We start from the raw sequence: 15,713 nt of genomic DNA on the forward strand, positions 1-15,713 counted from the left end.
TGAACTAGCAATCACCATTTAGCATATTTTGTCTGCGATGTCCAGATACTTTTCAAAGTTAGCCCCTCATACAATATATGCCACTGTTAAGTAGGCCAGAATTCCCAATGAATTTGGCCAGGATTCCACAATATACAGCTTGGGGAAAACTAGGGAAGAAAATATCTGAATACTGATATTAATACTGAATTTTTAAAGATTATATCCTATATTAAAAATATAATTCTAGCAGCAATCTGCAGTATAAGAGTTCCTGTGTTACATTATACTATAGCCGTTATGGCGAACCTAAGGATCGCATGCCAGAAGTGGCATGCAGACCCATCTCTCTGGGCATACCAGCCATCACCTGTTGATCTTCCGTGTTCCGTGCGCCGGGGAACTGCTCTTTGGTTCCTGGTGCTCCTCCCCAGCACTCGCCAACACTATAGTTTCCTGTAATCCTATTTCTTCCTTTTCTTTCATTTTATATAAAGAAATTGATGGTTACTCTTCAGTTCTTGTTTCAGGTAGTAATACCTGCATCCAGAAGTCAATCAAATTTTAACTTCTGTTGCAACAAAAGGCTCATTGCAAATTCTGTAACCTTGGCTTTTAATACTAAGAGATGGTTGTAACAATTGGAGCTGAGTAACCAAAAGACTTTGTAGACCCATGGCCCATGGAAGCCCATTTAAAAGCCCTTTTAAATATTTTTATATACAGTAGGGTTTTCTGTCATTTTGAGATAGGAAACATAAAAATAGTAGTACAAACACTATAACTGCAAATCCAGAGGTTTCAGTTCATCCTATTGAAACTTCTCTACAATTTTGATGATCGTCATCATCATCACCACCATCATCAAATACAGATTTCATCTCCCCACTTAAAAAAAAATTAAGGCACTGAAAACTTACTCAGGTTTTTCTTAAGTCTTCCTGTATTTTGAGTACAGGGACAAGAATCAGTGAAACTGGGCTTTATTTGCATACATAAATACATTTGCCAACAAAAAAGACACAGGAAACAAATTCAATTTATACAAGTGTAATATGAACATATTTTTAAAAAGATGTTTAAAATGATATTTACAAATTATATAAATAAATCCTTATTCAAAAAAGCTAACTGTTTACCTTCCTGGGTGTACCAAAATGTTTATTGATCAGCAACATCCCAGGTTGCAGTATAAAAACATTTGCTTGCATATATTAAAAAAGAGGCGATATAAAGAAATAAGAAAAGTAAGTGTAAAACTGTAAAAAAAACAAAAAAAATGGAAAAATATTTATATATAAATATATAGAAATGCCTGATATTTCAGCTTTTAAGATGCCTTCTGCAATAGCTTTAAAAACAGTATTTGTCTTGTGAAAAAAAACCCTGTCAAGAAAAGTCAGTGTTAACAAAAGAAATAGCCCCCTTACATTTGATCATATATGGCAGAGAAGAGACCATTTAAAAAAGATCCAAGAGAAAACAGAGAATAGTAGCACATCAGTGGCCAGCCACAAGCCCTTGTACAACATTTTACTTAGAGGCAGAACATCTGTAACAGACTATACACATCCTTCACTGAAACAGCAATTGAAAGGAATAAAGTAAATAGTCAAGGGGAACAGGAAACCATTGTCTTCCTAATTATCTTAGATAAAATGAATGCTTCCCCCCACTTCTCCCTTTACCATTAATAGCAATATGAACACTCATAGCAACTACATCAATTTATACACACTAACAACATAGCTGTTGGACAATTGGTACCAAATGTGATGAATAAGAAAAAGATGGGGGGGGGGGGAGAAATGACTGCGGTTTCTGTATAGACATACCAAAATATAAAGCCATGTGTGTTTTCAAAGTGCCATGAATATTCAGAGTTCAGGTGGATTTTCTCCCCCCATCCCCTATTATGATTAAGATCACATGAAATGACATTAGGGATTGCTGGTTTCCTCACACTGATCATGAACGTCCCCTTTAGCTGCTTTGGTGAGAATATCCATCCATTTCATTTGCAAGTCTTCATCTTCAGCACTGAAATATATTGTCTGCTGGGACTGGCAAAGTTTGAAGACGTATTTTGATTCAAACTTTTCACCAGAAGGTGGAAAGTCAACTTCGTATCCCAGCAAGGGTATGCTGCGTGGAATGCGTCCATCCTACATGTAATCCAGAAATAAAGAAAGGTGTGAAAACTAGAAAAAGGTTGAGCACAAGCATGCAACAGTTGAACAGGGCCAATAATTTGGAAAGGAAGCCATTTGTGAATTGGTTTTTCACACTTGAGGAAATAAAAGCATTTTGCAAAAATAGTTCCACAAGTTGGTTTCCATTAAAACTGGTACACACAAGAGGTGGTTGATGCTATTCCCATATGGTACCAAAGACTGTGGTGAGTTGGCCTTCTACCCATAGGTTTCTGGTTTGCTGGGAAAGGAAAGCATTTTTCTGCATATTTTGTGAATCAACCAGTGGTGGGTTGCTGCTGGTATGGCCCAGTACGTACCACCGGTAGTGGCTGGGAGCAGCTGAGAGCGTATCAGTATCGTGGCTCATTTGGCCCATTTGCCCGCCCATGCTCGATACCTGTTTTTATGCCAAAAGGCACACTGCACACGTGTGAACAGTGTGCAATGTATGCACGCCCCCGACAAGCAGCTGGGTGTTGCAGGGATGGTGGATTTCACATGTGCGTGCTGGGTACATCACACGTGTGCACAGCACACATCAGGGTCGTGCACAGACAGACCGCGATCAGCGTACCAGTAATGATGGTAGGAGCAACCCACCACTGGAATCAACATATTTCTCTTTCTCGTTCTAGTGTAGATACCAGAGAGCAATCTAAGGATAGCTTTTACTGCTATATAAATCCCATGTATTTCTAGTAAATCTGATTTTGTTTTTAAGTATGCTTTAGCTGAGGAAATCTACTTCTTTCATGCATAATCAAAACACATTCTCAGCAATTCCACAATTGCATGGAACCAATACTGAACTTTACAAATCCAGTCAAGATTTAAAGTCACGCTGGCTTAAAATGCCATGTCATTTTTCCCCCTCTTAATCTTAGAGAGGATAAATGTTTTTCAAGATTAAAAAAAAACCTCTGAAGTATTTATTTGAGAATAACATACTTTTCTTGAAACTAAGGCAAACAAATAATTATTGTGTCCCTTTGTTGAGAAAATAAGAAGGTATGAAAGAAGAAAAAAGACTCCAGGAACTTTTACTAAATTCAGTAAAGTGCTTTTGTGGTTGAAAGCGACTAAGGTAAATGTTTCCACCTAAGATTCCCTAACCTTTGGCACTTTCTGTCTGAGTTAAAGCTGGAGACAGTAGACTCCTGAAAATTGTAGGACAGATCTACTATACAGTCCTTCTGGATTGGGTGGCCTATACATCTATTAAATACAATACAATACAATACAATACAATACAATACAATACAATACAATACAATACAATACAATACAATACAATACAATACAGTTCTATTCTCAGGATAATCTGGCCTACTCCATGTTTCTGGGTGTGTCTCTGCTCAAGGTATCTCTAACCTTCCCTGAAAGGAAGAAAAAAAAGCCACAGAGGCAAAATGTACAAGGACAATTTGCCACCTTCTCCGAGGGTAGATCATCCACATCATTGGATCCACAAGACACTGATCATATTGGACATAGCATTAGCAGACTTATATACCACTTCATAGTGCTTTTACAGCCCTCTCTAAGCAGTTTACAGAGTCAGCATACTGCTCCCAACAATCTGGGTCCTCATTTTACCCACCTTGGAAGGATGGAAGGCTGAGTCAACCTTGAGCCTGGTCAGATTTGAACTGCCAAATTGCAGATAGCCAGCAGTCAGCAGAAGTAGCCTGCAGTAGTGCACTCTAACCACTGCACCACCATAGTTCAATATAAATACTGAAAGCCCTAATAAAGAAGGACGATTGGAAAAGGGGAAATTCTATATAGTAGGTCATGCAGAGATAAACGGTAGGTTTCCAAAGTGTAAATATATTGGGTGCATACCTTGGCATGCCAGCAGTTTCCAAGCAGTAGACAAGTACATTCCAGCTGAGAGCTTGAGAATTACCAGTTTAACTTTATTTAAATAAACTTATAGTTGCAATATTCTGACATATTTACCTGGTTTTCTCCTTGGAGATATAAGACAAGAGGCTCTGTCTTAGGAATGGTGACCCACACTTTACACCAAGTCTTTCCTTTCTCGTGAAACAGGAGGTGGCTACTGAAGAGACTGTTTTCTGAGCCCAATATGCTTTGTTTCTGGTAAAAATAATAAAAATAGACTTATATTCTCAGGCATTTATCATTCATTATATGTGCTAATACATGTTGGTTTAATTATTGGTTCACACATAGCAAATGTGCATGGAAGAATGATTTAACAATAAACCAAACTTTAAATATACAGAAGTTTAGATAACTTTTCATATAATCTGAATTTGATTATTGGTGCAAACTTCACTTGCACAATAGAAACGGAGAACAATTATTAGCACGAGAGAAGTATTTTCAGGCTTCAAATAGCTTGGGGAAGATTGAAAATTAATGTGAATGGAGTGTAGCACTGCTGGAGGGATAAATGAAAATTCCCAATTATCATGGGAAAGGGGTTTATGTTTCCACACTGGCTTACAATGCTGGGAATGGTTGAAAGAACAGAGAGAGAAAAAAGAGGATGACCAACAGCAAGGTGGATGGACTCAGTTACAGAGGTGATGAGCGGCACCACTGAGAAACCTGAAAGACCAGGTTGGAGATAGATTGTTATGGAGAAAATCTATTTAGCTGATTGCTAGGAGCTGAATATAACTTGATAGCATGTAATCAGTCAGTCAGTCAATCAATCAATCAATCCAGCCATATATGGATATTAGCAAAATAGTGGATACAGTGGTAAAATATCCATCTTGGGAGAACATTCTATTACTGATAACAAGATCTTAACACTTGAGTATTACAATTTCACTCAAAACAACTGAACTAAAATTCATCAGGACATTTAACATCTTTTTTTTAAGATTAAATAGAGACCAAGATTTTTATGTGCTAGTATTAAAATAATCCTTATGCTAAGTTCAGTATGAAACAGCTCTCCCTTAGAGCCCCAGTGTTGCTATAAAACATTGGGTTTTGTTTAGTGATATACAAATTTTCATTTCAATATAAACATCAATTAAGAACCATGGGTATAAGAAGAGAAAGGAATCATGAAATTGTCTAAAATAACACACACACACCAACAGCAGCAACAACAAAACTTTACCACCAAGCTTGTTTGAATAAATCAAAGATAGAGCATTGTTTTTTTCCTCCTTGATTCTGTGATTATCCATTTTTTCTTCCTACTTTTCCTTCTATTGTTCACATGCCAACAATTCTGGTTTTCCTCTTATACCTATGGACTGGGCATTTTTGCTATAATCACTAAATATGAAGAATTGAATATTTTATAGAAATAAGCTTCTTTTCCCATTAACTTCCCATAAACCTCTCCATCCAAGTTCCTTAAGTTATAACATAAACAGCAAATCTGCTATAAAATTTCCTAACAACAGAATATCAATTATTGAAGAGGAAACCTAGTCAATGAACTTTCTAAATATCTAAGGTATAAACAAAAGTTTTTAACTCTGTTAAAAACTTAGAATTCCTTAAAAGCAAGGCTAAGGCCAACAATTTTACTTCCAACATCACTGACCAATGCTTTTTATTTCAAGAACAATAGTAAGAAAGATCTGATCACATATGCCAATATGATATATCTAAACTAAATAAGAAATAAGACACAATAAGAATTGCTTAATAAGGGAAGAAATCTATCATGGTTAATGGAAAACTAAAAAGCAATCTCAAGAGGAAAGAGGGATCCTAAGAAAAATGACAGAATTTTAAAGAATTTTAAAAACACTGAATCAAGATGATTTATTAAGATATAATTATAAATTGTTACTCAAATATAATTAAAATTGTATGATACGGAGTATGCAAAATGTGAAAGGAGAAATAACAATAGGACAATGGAAAGAACTACAAAAAACATTAACACAATTTGCACCAAGCCACTATTTGAAGGAAAATTAGTACAAAATGTTCTATAGATGGTTGTAAAACCCCATCAATTAATTTCAAGGACACAATGATAAACCTTGGAAATATCTTAGGAGGAATATTTCACTATTACTGATTGTTTTTGCCAAAAGACTCAAAAGTACTAGAAATACGTATACTGAAACTTCTAAAAAAATTCTGAAAATAAAATTCAAATGAAAACTATGAATATTTATTAGTTATGACCTCACAGAATATAAATGAAAAACATCTCAAATTGTTAAAATATGTGCTGACAGCAGCAAGAATCAATTTAGCACAACATTGGAAAACAGAAATGTTGCCATCAGTACAGGACTAGAAGACTAAAAATGGAAAAAATGCAGCAAAGGGAAAAAATGCTGTATATATTCTTAGCAAAAATCTAAGAGAGTTCAAGCAGGAACGGTTCCCTTATACCGTACATATGACAAAGCAAGGCAAGCTAAGACACTCAGAATATGTTTTTTGAAGAAAAAGTGAAACTGCTTTTAAAATCATCAAATGATCCAAAGGGAAATGAGTAATAATAAAATAAACTTTAAAAATATTCAAATAGCAGTTAGAAGGGGGGGAGGTGGAGGAGAAGGGAAGAGAGGTGCTACTAGAATGCTTTTTCCTATTCTTTTCTTTTTTCTTTTTGTTATGTCTTTAAAAAACTTTTTATAATTTCATTTTTCATTCAACCTTTTCTCTAGTACAGGGGTCAAACCCAAGGCCCAGGGGTATTTAGATCTGGCCCACAGTGCCTCTGCCAGCAAAAACGGAGCTTACGAGCCCCTTTTCCCTGGCAGAGCGTTTGGGCCACCAAAGGTGCCCCGACATGAGTGATGGCCACACCCACCCTGGCCACATCTACCATGCCCCCCGAGGTCAAATACATCCCTGATGCAGCCCTCAATGAAATCGAGTTTGACACTCCTGCTCTAGTATAACGTTTATGTTATGCTTCATTATTTTATAACGTCTTCATTTTGCTTGGGTTTTTTTCCCCCCAATTAATAAAAAATAAAAATTAATAAAAATAAAATAATAAAACTAGGAAAATCAACAAAAACTGCTTTTGTCAAGGCAATTAGCTAATTTATAGTCAACTAAACATGATAAACATACCTCCATGGTTACTTTTTTCCTTTGTTCTCCTGCACCTTCAGTCCCTGAGATGCACAGATTTGCTGATGGCAATTGAAAGCAATCTTTGCATACCCTGTTTTGGCGACTATTATCAGCAAGCGTTTTAAATTCAGAACATTTGGCACAGATAACCTGGATTAAACAACATCAACAACAGCATTAGGAAAAAGTATCCTGATAATAGCATTGGTTTCTGTTCCTAAAAACAATTAAACTGAATTGTAGCACTAAGATTTTCAGTACCAATATCCAAGATATAGTTACCTCCTGCTTGCTTCATCTACTTGAAGAACATTAAGGAATAATAACACTCTCTGTTATTTTCTCTACTAAGCAAACATATATAGATTTTCCTTTTTATTCGATGTTTTACAGAATTATTTGGCTATTTTTGATATTTCTAAAAGGTTTTCTGAAAGCTTATTGGAATGAAAAATTTAAATAGACCATTCATGAAAGGGTATTGATTGGTGGTTTGTATATCTGACATTCACTTTGCAATCTCTTCATTTCCATATATCAAACTGTTATGGTCTCCAATGCTGAGGAACCTATTTGGAATGAATGCCAGCTTCAGGACTTGGGGAACAGTCACGAATCTGAGGCTACCTTCACCAGCAACCATCAGGAACAGTGTGGGACAATTCACATGCTGGAATTCTCTACTTTGAGTAGCCATTCAGCTTGAGAACTAGCACAAACCTCAGAGGGCTGAGTGCAGGTGTGAAATTCAGCAGGTTCTGAAAGGTTCTGGAGAACCAATAGCTGAAATTTTAAGTAGTTTGGAGAACTGGCAAATATTCAGCCAGGGGTGAAAGGAGATTTTGCAATATCCTTTCCCTGCCATGCCCACCAAGCCACACCCACAGAACCAGTAGTAAAAAAAAATGAATTTCACCATTGACTGATTGGTGATCATATCCTTATAAAACAAAGGCAACAATGGTCTTAATTAGGCCATGTCTGGCAACTAGACTTATCAGTTCTTGGCTGCCTGTTGGAAACAACTGCTCCAACCTAGGATCCATGCTCTTGAGTCTCTGGACCCCATGTGCCCCTTGAAGCTCAGCAATTTCACCTTGGATCCTTGAGGTGACACCTGAACCTTTACTGTTTCTTGACTATCCTTCCACCTCCTGATTCTACTTTGATCTGTCTCAGAATTTTCCGTTTTGTAAGCAGTGCTAATACACACATGCACATAAATGCACCAATGGTCTGTAAACTATTGCCTTGTAAGTCCTTGAACATCAAGGTAAGCCACTTCATCAACTCTGCCTGGATGCTCAGCCTGGGACAGGATAGACAGAGAAAATAATCAGGAGCCCCAATTTAATTCTTTCCAAATTGAACTTGCCCTATTAAATGTATCATTATCATCTACTGAACATTTTCAGGATCAATATAGCAGTTGCCAATAACAAGTTCTTTTATCTGAGGAAACAAACAAATAAAAAGAGGGAACAATGTGATAAACTTCACACAAAAAGTATTTACATCCGCTAACAGATGGCTAATTAGCAAGTTCTTTTTCATAATTTTTATAAATATAAAATAGAACAAAAACTAGAGTATGGAACAGGAAACACCTCAGATTGATATTTTTGTAGTGAGTTTTTAGTTCTATTGTTGCAACTTATGGAATCATGCCTTCCGAAGTTACAGGATATTGTGACTGAAACTTCAATAAAATGTTTAATAGCCTCCTATGCAAAACAAAACTAACCAAAAACCCTCAATTTGAAAATAATAGTCTTTCCTATCTAGGTTATAACCTTGAAATTGGATCCAAAATACAATACTTGCTAAAATCGCAGATTAAAATCAGTATATAAACTTTGTATGTGTTTGAAGTTAGGATATACTATATGTATACAACATTCAAGCAAAGAGTGCATTATTTGTGGGAAAACATTTCAATAATTTAAAAATGTATAATGCATTAAATGTTAGACTTTGATGGCATCTTTATGTTTCCTATTTAATCCTATTTCATATTTAAGGGGGGGAGAGAAACCTTTCTAAACATTTTTTCTTAGTAATAACTAGCAAGGAATTCATCTTTTGAAACGAATGGCAGGAAAAGACTGAAATGGCCAAATATAATTTCAGCACAAAAGTTGCATCAGTAGTTTACATGTTAAAATATTTTTTTCTTTATATAGTATACAGACCATCTATATATGTATCAAAGAGATAAGATGTCAGCTTTAGCAGTCACTGTGAACTTTCTGTCAGAAATGCTAGGTACAGGCTAATGAAGTAGTTCACTGGATATAATTAAAGGGCTACACAGCATTCTAGCTCTCCAATACAGAAGACAAACAAAGATGTTCTTAAATCATTTACATCTAAAAAGAGATCACATGAATCAGCTTGTTTTTGAGCCCTCTCCTCCAAAGTTCATAAATCTAATGAAATAAACCACACTCCTACTCTTTCTCATTCCTGTTTTAATCTGCCTGTAAACCAGGGGTGAAATTCAGCAGATTCTGACAGATACTGGGGAACCGGTAGTGGAAATTTTGAGTAGTTCAGAGAACTGGCAAATACCACCTCTGGCTGGCCCCAAGAGTGGGGTGGGAATGGAGATTTTGCAATATCCTTCCTCCAGAGATGGGGAGGGAATGGGGATTTTCCCCAGCCACGCCCACAGAACTCATAGTAAGAAACTTTGAATTTCACCACCACCATGCATGATACAGTTGAAAGGTATCTATTCTGGGAAGCAATGAAATTCTAGATTCCAGTATTTGGCCTGCACAGTTAAAAGAGCTGGACTACAAGTGATGGAACCACTGTGCCCAAAAGCCTACAGCAGAGCACATATCAGTCACCTTTCTCATATTGCTGAACTTTCAGCAATCCCAGTGAAACATAGCTAAATTGGGTGTTACAGTTTAGGAACATCTGGAGGTTGGCAATTCTGAATCTTTCATCTAGAACAGCAACATGATGCTGTATCATTGAATGCAACTCTAACAAAATTGAAAAATAAAATATAAAACATTGAAAAAAGTCAATGTTCTCATGTATTAATTAGCTGGGTTTATATTCTGCCTTTTATCTGATGGGTTAAACCATGTATAACTTGAAATGGTAAAACATAGTGGTTGAATCTATGTTTTAAAAAATGTTAATTGTTTTACATTTAAAACATGCAAGTGTAAATTGTGTAAATAAACTAGAAGGAATGAATGAAAGTGCCACTAATTTATTTTAATTTTAATTTGCCACTAGAAACATGATTTAAAATATGTAAATTCCAAAAGAATTATGTAGTAAGGAAATATTAGCGCTGGCACAATTTCTTTTGGTGGGTGAGAGCACATGCATATTTATTGAGCCCCACATTGATTTATTTATATAGCTATGCCATAGAAAAAAATATTGAAAGTTCATATATTTGTAATAAATAATAGTAATATGGTATTTTCTTAGCAGGATCTTGAAGACAAAATATAACCTGTTTCAAAAGCATGTCAGGACATATATTGCTTTATTGTTAAACTGCATATGCTATGCATGATAAAAATTAAGAGAAATAATGTGGTTTTAATTCTAATACTCACTGCCCCACACTGTTTGCAGTGGTGTCGTCTTTTTGTAATGGAGTTAAAGCTTTCACTGCAACTTTTGCAAGTTTGCTTTTCTTTATCTCTTTTTGATTTTGAAGATTTTCTGCAGCACTCAGGCTGGAATGAAAAAGGAAATTTACAAATTTACAAATCAATGAAATGCAGCTCAACTCCCATTGCATTATCTAATATCAATAAGGTACATATTGAAACTATGCAAAGAGTAATACTGCATTAAAATTACCCAGATCCAAAGTTTGTTAGTCTGATCACTTTTAAAATAAAACATTAAATAACTTCCGAAAAAGGCTAAAGTTTCTAAAACACACCTAGTAACAATTACAGAGTTTTGGTAGTCTATCACAATATATGATCCACTTCATCTTTGACAATCTAGACCTCATACCATAGAAAAAAATGATGCAGAAAAATTGAGGAAACTTCTGGAAGTCTTTAGCACCTTGAGTTGATCGGTCGTTTCTTTATACAAGGATACTCAAATTACTGCAGGGTTGCCTAGATAGCACCAGACATTAAAGAGAAGCACAAAGGTAATCTTCTGAATCTTTAGTATTTCTTAAGATTCATCACTATAAATATTTTTCCTGAATTAAAGCTTGTCGTAAATGTATGTATGTATGTATGTATGTATGTATGTATGTATGTATGTATGTATGTATGTATGTATGAATGTATATATATTTAGTGTCACAACCCCTGGTATGCCCCAATTATGGGAGGAAGCTAACTGCTTCCATTATCTGTCTATCGGCTCATCATAAGAGACCATCACGACAGAAACCCAATATTTTTACTGTTGCCTTTGTTATATTTGTGTTGTATTTGTACTGATAAATAAATGGTATGGCTAGCTGATGAGAGCTAAATAGCTTGAAATAGATCTATACTAGTCTCCCTTTATTTATTTATCAGCACAAATACAACACACACACACACACACACACACACACACACACACACACACACACACACACACACATATATATATATATATATATATATATATATATATATATATATATATATATATATATATATGTTGTATTTGTGCTGATAAATAAATAAAGGGAGACTAGTATAGATCTATTTCAAGCTATTTAGCTCTCATCAGCTAGCCATACCCTTACTGGGAATCGAATATAGAATTGAAGATAGATAGATAGATAGATAGATAGATAGATAGATAGATAGATAGATAGATAGATAGATAGATAGATAGATAGATAGAGATAGAGATAGAGATAGAGATAGAGATAGAGATAGAGATAGAGATAGAGATAGAGATAGAGATAGAGATAGATAGATATGTTGTACGGATATCCCTATGTGAAATCCATGGACAAACTTGAACACTTGTCCCTCTTATTGCTCAGCAGACAACACCTGCTGGGAGGAAGCAAGAGAAAAATATGCATGCTGTCCCATCAGGGATAATTTTGGACATTGTTATAAGTGAAAAAATCATCCCCTGTTTTCTCTGTCTGCTTGCAACAGTATATTTAAATGCAGTATACAAATTCATTTCTTGGGGTATGATCTGCCAGAGCCTTTACAAAAACTGCCACTAGATTGGAACTTCTAATGGGAAAGATATTAAAAATTACTAAATACATGAAGAATTTAATTTCATTTAACTAAATGTTAATTACATGTATGCTTATGGAAATTAAGCTTGCTTCTTGTCCTGGTTGATGTCATGTCCATTACCCACTTTGAATCGCCTTGTCTCTTCAACAAAGCTTACAACATTAAAAAGAAAAGAAAACAAAGCTATTCCAAATGGCTGATAAAATTACAGGAAAATATAATTAAGTCTCATATATTTGATTCTACACACTATTTCAGACTTTTGAATGTATTGGGAGTTTTCATTTTAGCTATAAGTCAACAAATTCAACACAAAAACTTCAAGGAATAGAGGGCTATTTTCCACTAAGGCAGGGCCCGCCTGCAAATTTAAAGTAGCAGCAGCAGTAATAACAATCTCTATTGCTTTGGAATTAAAAAAAAACTATTGAGGATCATTTACTAACATATATAATCCCATCTATTTTCCCCCATTAACTTTACCACTTTAGTTTTGCAAACTAATTGTGGTTATATCTTAATGTGCAAAGTATTTTTTTTAGCATGTTGAACAGTATGAAGGAGGTGGCTTCTGGTCTGCTAACTATTATCACCACCAAGTGGCAGAATTCGCCTCTGTCGAACTGGTTAATTATCTCTTATCAAGTAAAAGAGAATTACTACATTCGCAACACCATATGAAAATATGATGTTTCAATTTAACATCATGCCCTGCCCTTCCTGTGCATTTTAAAGAACACTAATTTTAACAGGATTGTTTCCTTTCTATTAAAAACAAAGGTCATACATACTCTATTCAAATAACATCATTATTAAGTAACTGACACAAGTGACATTCTAAAGAGAAACACTGCTAAAATTGCAGTAGATCCAGAAGGCTGATGACTAGCTGACAACTCTTAAGTAATCTGTAATTAAAGCAACTATTCTCTTTCAATGAGTGGCAGATGGGTGGGATTTAGACAGAGAAAGATAAGACATTTCTTTTCCCCCAGGGAGTCCAGTGCACCGGTACATCCAAAAACACTGTAAAAGTACATTTTCCTGATCGGGCTGGGATTGAACCCAATAATCAAAAAGTCCTGAAAGAACTGGAAGCAATAAGAGGAAGTGGGCTGCAAAAATATGGCAGATGAATAAAGGAGAGCTTTTGTTTGTGTGTGATATTTTTCTATTTGCTTCCATTCTCTCATGTCCTTCTATCTTATTTTGAAGCTAATGATTTTATAGAGTTCAGTGTCAAGTAACTTGATGCACGCAGACAGATTATTTTCTCAAATCTTACTTTGTCACCTTTATTATACATAAAAACCCTTCACAGTGTTCTTTTTAATCCAGTGTTGGTTCTATATACCACTAGGGTCTTTAGAACTGTGTGAACGTGATCATTTTGATAAAAAGGGGAAACAGGAGCCACTTATTTATAATCTTACTTTCTGGGAACTGGGGCTTCTAGTACGGTCCATCTAATCTCCGGGTGAGGGAGGGACATCCCCCATTTTAAGGACAAATGAAGGCAGCATAACTTCCTGCCTGGCTGGACTTCATACCCATGTGTAAATCCTAGGAAGGATCTGACATGTTTTTGTATGTGTTGGCAACAGACAACGTGCTGCTCCCCCATTATAAACTTTGTTGTTAGTTGCAAAGTCATGCCCGACCCATCATTACCCCATGAAAAATGTTCCTCCATGCCTTTTGCTTCAATGACTCCATCCAGCCACCTCATTCTCTGTCATCCCATTCTTCTTTTGTCCTCAATCTTTTCCAGGATTAGGTTCTTCTCCAGTGAGTCCTTCCTTTTCATGGCCAAAATATTTGAGTTTCATCTTCAGGATCTGGCCTTCTAAAGAGCAGTCAGGGTTGATCTCCTCTAGGACTGACTGGTTTGATCGCCTTGCAGTCCAAGGGACTCGCAGGAAGTCTTCTCCAGCACCATAGTTCAAAAGCCTCAATTCTTTGGCGCTCAGCCTTTCTTATGGTTCAACTTTTACAGCCATACACTGCAACTGGGAAAACCATAGCCTTGACACTTTTGTTGGCAGGGTTTTCATAGATTTTCCATAGCTTTCCTCCCCAGGAGCAAGAGTCTTTTAATTTCTTGGCTTTTAAAAACTTTTAAAAAGTTTTTAAAAACTTAGCAAGTTAATATTTGTGTGGATCAAATAACTCAGGGTATTTATACTTCTTTTTACCTTTGGCCACATCTGAAAAGCAATAACATATTTTGCATATATCTGCCATTTCTAGCACAAATGAGCCAAGGCCATTGAGATCAGACATAAATTGAATAGACAGCTACCAATCAACAACTCCTGCATGGTTAGAAAAAAATGGGCTTTGCTCCTACAGTTCAAGCCAAAGTTTCTTAAAGTAGACCCAGAGTGTTTCAGTAACTTCTCTTAGCCACATGTTTAGTTAAGTGATATGAATAAATATAAATGATTTAATAATCATTTATTAAAATCATTATTCAAATCATAAAAACATATGAAGAATAGTTGCAGGAATTGAATATGTCTAGTCTAGTCTAGTGAAAAGAAGGATTAGGGGAGACATGATAGCAACGTTCCAATATCTCAGGTGTTGCCACAAAGAAGAGGGAGTCAAACTATTCTCCAAGAAACCTGAGGGTAGAACAAGAAGCAATGGGTGGACACTAATCAAGGAGAGAAGCAACCTAGAACTGAGTAGAAATTTCCTGACAGTTAGAACAATTAATCAGTGGAACAACTTGACTCCATAAGCTGTGGATGCTCCAGCACTGGAGGCTTTTAAAAAGACCAATTTGTCTGAGATGCTACAGGGTTTCCTGCTTGATCTAAGACCACAGTTTTCACTGCTAAGCAAATGATTATTAAGTGAGCCATGTCAATTTTATAACCTTTTTTGCCATGGTTGTTAAATGAATCACTGCAGTTGTTACGTGAATCACACAGTCATTAACTGAATCTGCTTCCTCCATTGACTTTGTCAGAAGCCAGCTAAGAAATTCACAAATAGTGATCACATGACCACCACCACCACCCAAAAAAGATGCTACATCTCTTATAAATACATGCCGGTTGCCAAGCATCAAATTTTGATGATGTTGTGGGAATGCTGATGTTTGTCCATCGTGTTCGAAGAGGACCTTGACATCTAACAGGTTGTGGGCTGTCCACGATGTGTCCGCAGGTGGCTGGTAAGGCCTATATGGGCAAAAAATGTTCTGCCACATGTCGGGCAGACAGGTGTGGGCACCATTGTTGCAGCATTTGCAGCTCTGGCTTTGCGGTGTGCTCACTTC

General features: G+C 36.0%; 1 protein-coding gene across 1 annotated transcript in view; it reads right to left on the minus strand.

Annotated features, from left to right (window-relative positions):
* Positions 1 to 945: 945 nt before the first annotated feature.
* The window catches only part of FGD3 (FYVE, RhoGEF and PH domain containing 3), a 41,305-nt gene continuing 26,537 nt past the window's right edge, over positions 946 to 15,713 (minus strand). Inside the window, exons 14-17 of the mRNA XM_032212098.1 lie at positions 10,811 to 10,933; positions 7,218 to 7,370; positions 4,137 to 4,277; positions 946 to 2,144 (exon numbers count right to left, since the gene is read on the minus strand). Coding sequence (XP_032067989.1) covers positions 1,920 to 2,144; positions 4,137 to 4,277; positions 7,218 to 7,370; positions 10,811 to 10,933 — 642 coding nt within the window. The 3' untranslated portion in view covers positions 946 to 1,919. The remainder of the gene's footprint in view (positions 2,145 to 4,136; positions 4,278 to 7,217; positions 7,371 to 10,810; positions 10,934 to 15,713) is intronic.

Source organism: Thamnophis elegans, chromosome 2 (assembly GCF_009769535.1).
Source record: "Thamnophis elegans isolate rThaEle1 chromosome 2, rThaEle1.pri, whole genome shotgun sequence".
Taxonomy (NCBI): domain Eukaryota; kingdom Metazoa; phylum Chordata; class Lepidosauria; order Squamata; family Colubridae; genus Thamnophis; species Thamnophis elegans.